General features: G+C 43.2%; 1 protein-coding gene across 3 annotated transcripts in view; it reads left to right on the top strand.

Moving 5' to 3' along the window:
* Positions 1-9,149: 9,149 nt before the first annotated feature.
* Positions 9,150-10,945, top strand: part of pabpc4 (poly(A) binding protein, cytoplasmic 4 (inducible form)) — a 44,879-nt gene continuing 43,083 nt past the window's right edge. For 2 of the 3 annotated variants that reach the window (XR_005945970.1, XM_041212231.1), the window contains exon 1: positions 9,150-9,891. Coding sequence is in view for 1 of the 3 variants with exons in the window: in XM_041212231.1 (XP_041068165.1) it covers positions 9,699-9,891 (193 nt within the window). In the remaining 2 variants the exon portion in view is untranslated. The remainder of the gene's footprint in view (positions 9,892-10,945) is intronic. The other variant, XM_041212232.1, reaches the window with a different exon arrangement.

Genomic DNA, 10,945 nt, shown 5'->3' with positions numbered 1-10,945 from the left:
ACATTATTCAGAGAAACCATCATAAATCAACCCTATTAATTAACTGATAATTTGTTCTTGTGTATTAATAAGACTACAGTTCATCTTTACCAAATTTTATGTTTAACTTGATCTATTTCATGTACAATCAGAAATACAAGCCTGATCAACAATTACACACCTCTAGCTTTTGGGGACTTGCGTCTGACTAACTGAATCATTTTGTTGATCAGTAGGACTGGAACAGGCAATATTGGTGTCTGGCTGCTGTTTGAAGGCATGGTAGCAAATATTGTGATGCCTCAACTACCTTCAGTGGCTTTTAGAAAACTGATGTAAACAATGTAATGTCCAGGACAGCATATCAAGAACTTGATTTGACCAGCAATCTCAAATGCCATCCTATCTATCTGTTAAATCCAGGAATCCATTCACTCCATGCTCAATTTATAGGGGACTGCTATTGTTTCTCATACAATCTTCAGAATGGTCTTAAATCTAGTGTAATTGTAGTGTTGACTGTAGTATAAGGCTGTTCTGGTTAATGTGGGACCGGAGAAGAGTACCACCCATGATCATGATGTAAAGAGTCACAAGATGATAGATTGTGTGCAGTAGAGTCTGAAAGGAGCCAGCATGAAGACAGCACCCTTGCAGGGCTGTACCTTGGATATGTGTATAGTTATGGGTTACTAATAAATGGTTTATGTTCAACCATACAAGCCTCCAGACCTCTTAAAGAAGCTCCATTGCAGACATGGAGGCTGAAGGACTCCACCAGGCTTGTGGAGGTCCATTGCCAGAATGCAGAGTCAAAGGACCTAGCTGGAGCACAAAAGGTTGAGCAAAATCAAAGAAGTCTGAAAGGCAGTAGAAGTATCAACTGTACAGATGAAAAACCAGACCTGAATGAATGCAGAGTCAAGGGACCTAGCAAATCACAAGAAGGGCGAGCAAAATACAGTAAAAAGGCAGAAATTACCATTTAAAATAGGCAACAATCAGGATCACTAGTATTCCAGAGCACAGTTGCAAGAAGGCTGCAGCAACGGGCCCACAGCCGACACCATAACACCTGGTGGCCGAGCTTGACTGAATAGAAAAAAGTTTTGAAAACAGTAGGTGGAGCTAGACAATCACCCTCCAACTGATCCCCAGGCTTAAAAAATCTAGTAAACGGCCCAAACTACTTTTAAAGGTTTCTTGCAGCAAGAATAAGTTTTTAAAAATGGCCTTTTCGGCACAATGGAAGCCTACCAAAATCCCACAAATGTGGGATGAGCAAAGAAAAAAAAGGCTGCCGCAGAGTCATCTTGAAGAGGAAAAAAAAGATGTACTCACCTGATGAAAAACAGCCATGGTTAGTATATTAATACTACCAGATCAGTTTAGGCTAAGGCAAAGGCCAAACCAGACCCAAAATTGGAAGCTTTGGACAAGAAGATTTTTAGATTACAGGAGTACATCAGGATTAAACAAGAAATAAGAAAAAGTATAACATAATAAGTTTTTACTCTTTGGTGCATTTGTGGATGAAGCAATCCTAAAACAAGGAATTGATGAATCCTCAACCGCGTCTGGCGAGGTATTAAAAGTCTTTGATCAGTATTTTGAACTCCATGTTGTGCAGAGTTTAAAGAAAGTCTGGAACACCCCCAATAAAGCACCAAAGGGGTGAAGAGTGAGGGAAACAGGAGATCCCAGTGCGAGGGAGACAGAAGACCCCAGAGCGAGTGAGATGGATGACCCCAGGATGAGGGAGACAATACCTAAGCAAACCACAAGATGGTTGAAGACTATGTCAGTGCAATGAAGTGCACAAGCCAAAGAGTTTAGTGCAGAAGAAAGAAGAAACTGAGAAGAAGCCAAAAAGCTTAAAAATAGAGCTCTATGAAAATGGAGACACATTACCCAAACTGCAACAGCAGATTGCAGTGTGGCATGAGCAGATGGTTGTAAATGAAGGAAAGCCTTCTGAGGTAACTTCATCTACCTCTCTTAGTATATTCCCATTTATTTTGTAATCCCCATAACTTTGACCTCCCTAAATGTATGACCTCACACTTCTCTATGTTAAAATCCATCTGCCACTTTATTGCCCACTCCACCAACCCATCTGTTTTGGAGATTATGGCTATCCTCTACACTATCCACTACTCGGCCAATCTTTGTGTCATCAGCAAATTTCCCAATCGTGCCCCCCACATTCACATCCAAATCGTTAATATATAACACAAACAGCAAGAGTCTCAACACCAAGCCCTGTGGAACACCACTTGAGACAACCTTCCATTCGCAAGAGCATCCATCGACCATTACCCTTTGTTTCCTGCTACAAAGCCAACCTTTTGTCCAGTTTGCTGAATCCCATGGGCTTTTACTTTCCTGACCAATCTGCCATGTGGGACCTTGTCAAATGCCTTGCTAAAATCCATGTACACAACATCCACTTCATCAACCCTTCTTGTCACTTCCTCAAAGAATTCAATCAAATTAGTAAGGCAAGACCTTCCTTTAACAAATCCATGCTGACCATCCCTGACTAATCCATGCCTTTCCACACGACAGTTAATCCTATCTCTCAGGATTGATTCTACTAATTTGCTCACCACCAATGTAAGACTAACTGGCCTATAATTGGTATTTCCTTTGATTCCTTTTTAAACAATAGAACTATGTTTGCATTTTACCAGTCCTCCGGTACCTCCCCTGTATCTAGTGAAGATTGGAAAATCATCCTCAGAGCTTCTGCTATCTCCTCCCTGACTTCCTTCAGCAGCCTCGGAAACAATCCATCTGGCTCTGGTGACTTATCAACTTTCAAGGATTTCAACCCTTTGAGTTCTTCCTCTCTTTTTATGACTATCCCGTCCAATATCTTGCAGTGTTCCTCCTAGACTACTACATTTACATCCTCCCTTTCCTTTGTAAACACGGAGACAAAAAATTTCATTCAAAACCCTTCCCACAGCCTCTACATCTACACACAAGTTTCCATCTTCATCTCTGATAGGTCCCACTTTTTCCTTAAACTAACCTTATAGCATTAATGTATTGATAAAACATCTTTGGATTATCTTTAACTTTACTTGCTAATCTTTTTTCATGCCCTCTCTTTGACTTCCTTATTTATTTTTTTACTTCGTCCCTGCACTTCCTGTACTCTGTTAAAGTATAATAGGGGCTGTTCATTCAGTATTGTTAAAACCAGTCATTTTATATGGAAGTCTGCTTACATCAGGCATTTTTTGCTGACAAGATATGTACAGTATGCTACTATTGTATGCCATTTAGCAGCTGGTTGTGCACCTTGCACAGAATTCTGCTCCAGTTTCTCAATTATTTGCAATGCCTAGCACATTATTGATTGCATTTCTTCCAACCAGACTGTCTAGACTGTACTGCACAAGCTGATTTTTAGACTGCAAGAGCTGCTTGGTTGCTTTGAGCCTGTTATTTATTCTCCACTCATCCAGAGCTTGTGATCTGAATTTTTCTACTCTAAGTTGTGCCTGTGAATAAACACAAAGGAAATATTGAAATATGTGTAAGCAGGTGTACACTGCTAGTCCTAAGACTCTTATCTTCCATCCCCAACCGCACACCACCCCCCCGCCCCCAACCTTTTTTCCAACCTCTCTTTTCCCCCTTATCTGAAGGTGCTATCCAACAGAAAGATGGAAGAAGCCATTTTGAGGAGGGAAGAAAAGTAGTGAATCAAACAGACTTTAGTTGAATATTCCAGAGGGAGGAATAATATGACTGAAGCCATGTTGAATGTTCCCTCTCTTTGATGCCATCGTCCTCTGATTAATTGAAATACTGGGGTACCATCTGGCACTGTAGCCTATGATCCATTCAGATCTATGAGGACCAAAAGAGTGTGTATCGGTTAGTATAATCATGGGAGTTGCATCACAACAAAGTGCAATCCTGACCCCAGAAAAAATTCACAGATGTGCTTTTTTTAGTAGTGGGATCAGGAGATTACTGGTACGAAAACCCCGGCTGATTTTCCATTACATAAAACCAAGGGTACTAAAGCCATTGTCACATTCTGCCACTGTTAAGATTAGGTAACTTGGAATAAACCTGGAATTGAACTCAGCTCTATATGGTTCAACGACACATAGCCTTTGTTTTCTTGGATACTCAGGTTAGCATCATTTCAGAGGAATCTGTCTCAATATTGTAACTTTGTATGCAGCATTAAACCCAGGAAGTTCCTGGCTGTTCTTTCTGACTTACAAGTATTTGTATGATTGACAGCTGCATGTAGCTTAGTTGAAATGTTTGCTGAGTAAACATTATGGAGATGAATTTTATTTTTAGGTCCAAGTCAATTCTAAATGATTAAGAATTTTTGAAAATCTTGTTTGAAAAGTCATCTGCTAATAGCTCTCAATTTGCTGGGATACACTGATTTTCATGATTATCCATAGCAACAGGTGCAGTCTTAGATGGGCCTAGAAAGGACACTGATTGGTGCAGATGAAAATGAAATGCATGTGAAATTTAAATGGTTGAGTACAGTAAAAGAAGCGTGTCACATCATGGAAGCAAAAACTCAGAAAGCCTTTAGAACACCTTAAAAGGCATTTCAACCCATCGTCTGCATTTACCGAAACTGAAGGAGCAGGGATTCAGAAGTAGCTTACTGAAAGGAAGTAAAAGACAGTCATTTGCAGACAAGTGACAGAACAGCTTAGTGTGTTACCATATGTTTGTTGTTAAAAGCAAAGTAATGCTGATTCAGTGGTAAGAAGGCCCTGTGTGCCTTCCAGAGTACCATATCATAGGTCAGCCATCAGGTACAGCCAAGTTTCAGGCTACAGCTAATCATTAAAGTCTTTGAATGCCTGTATGTCAGGCCTATGCTAAATGGCAGTCACAAGTATTTTTGCAGCAGTTGGAACAGCTTTGTATCTGTTTCTCTGCTGACCCAGACCCTAAGATGACAGGTCCACATAACCTTTGGCAAATAGGTACTCAGGGAAATGGTTGGTGATATTTTGGGAGGTGTGGCCAGTTAGGCTATTGATTGATCACCCTGACATGCCATTTTCACGCAGTGCCAATTAAAACTTGGCAAATTCTAATTGGGTGCTTTTGAAGAATCATCCATCATAGGTAGTTAGTCAGGCATTCAGATATGGCATGATGCCATCAGAAGTTGGTTGGCACAGGTTCCTTTGGAAAGAGGAGCAGTCACAAGCACTGCCAAGTGAGATCTCATTTCTCTCTGGACATATGACTGTGTGTGTACTGACATGAGTGTACGAAGACTTATTGGGCCTAAAATAAAAGCAAAATACTGCGGATGCTGGAGATCTGAAATAAAAACAAAGTGCTGGAAAAACAACAAAGACTCATATTGGACTTGAAATGTTAACTTGTTTTCTGCCTCCACAAATGCTGCCAGACCTGCTGAGTTTTTCCAGCACTTTCTGTTTTTATTACTTATTGGCCTTGCATTGTTTCATAGGACTTCCTTCTTTTTGAATGCAGATTGAAGTATTCCCAATTGGTAAATGCACTGGCATTAGGAAAGGGAGCTGGGGCAAAAATAAAGGGCTACTGAAAGAGGAAGTGCCAGCAGGAACCCTATCCATAGAAAAAATGGTTCAGAATTAAAAATACTTAGCTGTAAAATTCAGTACTCTTAAATAGCTTGCAAGCTGGTAGTCCACTCCTAGTAACCATGGACACCTGTTTTCCTGGGCTTGGTTTTGAATTGGTTGGGAGATTGCTGTGTGGCTACTGCATTTCCTTATAACAGTGACCACAGTCCAAAAGCACTTCATTGAAAGTAAAGCACTTTGGATTGTGAAAAACGCTATAGAAATGCAAGTCTTTCTTTCTTTGGTATTCCAAAGCTTCATGTTTGAATCCCTTCAATTAATTTTCCACCCCTGCTGCTGTACCAAAACAGTTCTTATCACTCTCTTTTCCAGAACCACTTCATCATTGCTGGGAGTCAGAGCCTATCCTGACAGGCATTGGACACTAGTCAGGATACACCCAGGACAGGATGTCAGTCCATCACAGGGCACACACCCACAATTTACCATAGCCAATCCATCTAACTAGAACAACTTTGGATGATGGGAGGAAACCCATGCAGACACAGGGAGAACATGCAAACTCCACACAGACAGCCACCCAAGGATCAGAACTGAACCTGGGTCCCTGGAGCTGCGAGGTAGCAATGCTAACCACTGCACCACCGTGCTGCCCTCAGTTCTTATCAAAGTCACAAATTACATCCAATGTGACCGTGACAATTGTAAGCTTTCCCTCCTCATCCTTCTCTACCTGTCTGCAGCCTTTGATATGGTTGACCACAACATTCTTCTCCAACAGCTCTCCAGTGTCATCCATCTGGGTGGAATTGCTCTCACCTGGTTTCATTCTTATAATTGTAGCCAGGGAATCACTTGCAAGGCTTCTCTTCCTCCTCCCGCAATGCTTCTTCTGGTGTCCTCAAGGATTTATCCTTGACACCCTCTTATTTCTCAGCTACATGCTGCCCCTCAGCAATGCCATCCAAAAATGCAGTATTAGTTTGCCTGTGTATGCTAACAACACCTAACTCTACCTTACTATTGCCTCTCTCATCTCCTCCACTATTGATAAACGATCAGACTGCTTCCTGATACCCAGTAGTGGATGAGCAGAAATTTCCTCCAGTTAAATATTGGGAAGACTGAAGCCATTGTTTTTAGTCCCCAACCCAGCCTGAGATTAAGCCAGCCTATTTGCAACCTTGGTGTCTTATTTGATCCTGAGTTGAGTTTCCGACCTTATATTCATGCTATCACTAAGACTACCTACCTCCACCTCTGTACTATTGCTCGACATTGTCTCTGTCTCAGTTCATCTGCTGCTGAACACCTCATTCACGTCTTTGTTACCTCTAAACTCAACTATTCCAATGCACTCTTTTGCTGGTCTCCCACATTCTATCCTTTGTAAACTTGAAGTCATCCAAAACTCTACTGCCCATGTCTTAAAATGCAGCAAGTCCTGTTCCCCTATCATCACTGTGCTTTCTGACCTACATTGGCTCCTGGTCAAGCAACATCTTGATTTTAAAATGATCATTCTTGTTTCCAAATCCCTCCATATATAATGACCCAGCCCCACAACCCCTGAGATATCTGCACACCTCTAATTCTGGCCTCTTGAGCAACCCCAATCTTAATTGCTCTACCATTGACAGCTGTGCCTCCAGTTGCCTGGGCCCTAGGGTCTCAAATTCCCTCCCTACACTTCTCCGCCTTCCTCCAAGCACTCATTAAAATCTACCTCTTTGACCAAACTAATATCTCCTTATGTGGCTCGACGTCCTACTTTGTTTTATAATCCTCCTGTGAATTAGCACCTTGGGATGTTTCATTACATTAAAGGTGCTATATAAATATAAGTTGTTGTTATTGGTATGCCCGCCAGCTGTGAAATAGAGCAGCTAGATGTCCATCCCCCACCTCGCCCACCCAATCTTGATATTGAAATGAAATTCCCCATGCTTTGACCAGGAACTTCTATGTCCTCTCGCTGACATGATCAGATCTAGTGGAGACTTGGGTGCAAAATGAGTGGAAATCCAGCAAAACCCAATTTTCTATTTCATTAAACCCCTTGTGAAGGGTTGCCAACTATGATTAAATGTATTCATGGTTTCATAGAAACATAGAAAATAGGTGCAGGAGTAAGTCATTCAGCCCTTCAAACCTGCTCCGCCATTCAATATGATCAAGGCCGATCCTCTAAGTCAACGCTGTACTCCTGCACTATCACTATATCCCCTGGTGCCTTTAGAGTGCAGAAATCCATCAATTTCCTTCCTAAGTATATTCAGTGACTTGGCCTCCATAGACTTCTGAGGTATTGAATTCCATAGGTTCATCACCATCTAAATGAAGAAGTTTCTCCTCATCTCAGTCCTAAATGGTCTACCTTGTATCCTAAGACTGTGACCCCTTGTTCTAGACTCCCCATCCTGAGGAAATATCATCCCTGCATCCAGTCTGTCCTTCCCTGTCAGAAATTTATATGCTTCAATTAGATCTCCTCCCATACTTCTAAATGCAAGTGAATATAGGCCTAGTCAGCCCAATTTCTCCTCACATGACAATTCTGCCATCCGAGGAATTGGTCTGGTGAAACTTTGCTCCACTCCCTCTATGGTAAGTGTATTCTTTCATAAGAAGACCAAAATGATCACATGACTTGCCCCCACCCTCCAGCCATTAGTTGGCCATCCTTGTATTGCACTGCCTTGCCAATTGGAAAGAGAAAAGGCTCAATATTCAATTGGATGATGTTTGACTGCCAGCCAAACAGCCTTTATTTTCCATTCTCAATAGTTTTATTGCTGGATAAGAGGAATGTTCAAAGAAAATGACAAAAAAACCCAATTAGTTTTAATGTCCCAATGATTTTCCTCCAGGATTGCACACAGCAGTGTCCAGGTGATTGATCTTCAATTCTGGAGAATCCAGGCCAATCCTGGAGGGTCGACAACCCTGCTCTTTGAACATCAACACTTAGAAGTTTCTCACCTTTTAAAAACAAATTCTGCTTTTTATTCTATTCTTATGACCAATTAAGTGAATAGCCTCACACTTGCCTATATTATACTTCCCGGGAAGACTGATCTTCAATTCCCAGAGCCTTCAGGCCGATTCTGGAGAGTTGGCAACCCTACCCTTTGAACTTCAACACTAACAAGTTTCTCACCTTTTAAGAAAAAAATCTGCTTTTTTCTCTCTACTCTTATGACCAATTAAGTGAATAACTTCACACTTCCCTATATGATACTTCGCCGGGAGATTGATCTGCAGTTGCTGGAGACTTCAGGCCAATTCTGGAGGGTTGGCGCCCAACCTTGAGGGAGCAGCCTAGGTGAATGCTGACGCCACCCAACTTGGTTTGTTTTGGTTTGGTTTGAAGCCCTCCTTCGTTCCCGGTTGAGCTTTTGAAGGGACAGGAGCTTTGAGCTGTGGAGCCTGCAGAGGGCAGCGACTGTAGCTGACTGAGCTGAGTTGGTGGGGTTTTTTTTTTTCCTCTCTTGTTCTTGCTCGTTGGCCTTTTCCTCTCATGGCGCAGGAAGTGACGGGACCGTTTGGTGGCTGGTATAAAAGGCCTTCTCCTCCATTACTCTCCCTCCGTCTCCTAGCCACATGTGTGAGTGTGGGAAAGCTCCCGCGGCGGCACACACTCATACTTGAAAAAAAAAATCCAAAAAAAAATAAAAAAAAACTTTATAAAACAAAAGGAAAAAAAAAACCCAAATAAAAATCGGCGGAACCAAGTTTTAAAAGAGGAGGAGAAAAAAAAATCCAGCTAATTTTTAATAAATTTAAAAAAAAAAGGAAAAATAAAGCCAACCAGGTGTCAGCCACGCTCTGGGATTTACTGTCTGCAATCGGTAGGGACAAACCTTCCGAAGTTTCTGGAAACTCAAGCATTCGAAACGGTTTATTTTTAAATTACGAGACGTGGAATCCTACTCTAGGCCACAGGCTTAAGGAGAGAAGAGAACATTTTAAAGCCGGTTCGCGCATTTCTGGAAAGTTCTTTGCCCGGCGGTTTTTTTTTCCTCCCTTCCTCCCTCCCCCCCCCCCCCCCCCCGTTTTAAATCCTCGCTCTCTCTCTCTCTCTCTCTCTCTCCCTTTTAAAATTAACATTTTGATTTGTGTCGGACTCTCCTGAGGATGAATCAGACCGGTGCCAGCTACCCCATGGCCTCGCTCTATGTCGGCGACCTGCACCCAGATGTGACCGAGGCGATGCTGTATGAGAAATTTAGCCCGGCCGGGCCTGTGCTCTCCATCAGAGTTTGCAGGGACATGATCACCAGGAGGTCACTCGGATACGCCTATGTCAACTTCCAGCAGCCCGCAGACGGTGAGCCCAACACTTCATATTTTTTTTTTAAAACCTTAAACCACTTTCCCATCCACCACTATCCCCCTCCCACCCCCCCCCCCCCCCCCCCCCCCCCACCTCCTCCCTTTCAAGAGCGGCCTGAAACTCAGCCAGCTGAATGACAGCTTCCACCAAACTCACCTCCTTCCAAGTTTGGAGATTGATCAGGAGCCTGAAATTCAGCCAGCTGAATGACAGCTTCCACAAAACTCACCTCCTTCCAAGGTTGGGCAATGATCAGGAGCCTGAAACTCAGCCAGCTGAATGACAGCTTCCACAAAACTCACCTCCTTCCAGGGTTGGGCAATGGTCAGGAGCCTGAAACTCAGCCAGCTGAATGACAGCTTCCACCAAACTCACCTCCTTCCAAGGTTGGGGAATGATCAGGAGCCTGAAACTCAGCCAGCTGAATGACAGCTTCCACCAAACTCACCTCCTTCCAAGGTTGGGGAATGATCAGGAGCCTGAAACTCAGCCAGCTGAATGACAGCTTCCACCAAACTCACCTCCTTCCAAGTTTGGGGATTGATCCGGAGCCTGAAACTCAGCCAGCTGAATGACAGCTTCCACCAAACTCACCTCCTTCCAGGGTTGGGGAATGATCAGGAGTCTGAAACTCAGCCAGCTGAATGACAGCTTCCACCAAACCCTCCATCCAGGGTTGGGCAATGATCAGGAGTCTGAAACTCAGCCAGCTGAATGACAGCTTCCACCAAATTCACCTCCTTCCAGGGTTGGGGAACGATCAGGTGCCTGAAACTTGGCCAGATGAATGACAGCTTCCACCAAACTCACCTCCTTCCAGGGTTGGGGATTGGCCAGGAGTCTGAAACTCAGCCAGCTGAATGACCAGCTTCCACCAAACTCACTTCCTCCCAGGGTTGGGGAATGATCAGGAGCCTGAAACTCGGTCAGATGAATGACAGCTTCCACCAAACTCACCTCCCAGGGTTGGGGAATGATCAGGAGCCTGAAACTCGCCCAGATGAACCACCAAACTCACCTTCTCCCAAGGTTGGGGAATGATCAGGAG

Source organism: Carcharodon carcharias, chromosome 19 (genome assembly GCF_017639515.1).
Source record: "Carcharodon carcharias isolate sCarCar2 chromosome 19, sCarCar2.pri, whole genome shotgun sequence".
NCBI lineage: Eukaryota > Metazoa > Chordata > Chondrichthyes > Lamniformes > Lamnidae > Carcharodon > Carcharodon carcharias.
Note: the sequence above shows the minus strand (reverse complement) of the source record. Positions and strands in the feature narration are given on the sequence as shown.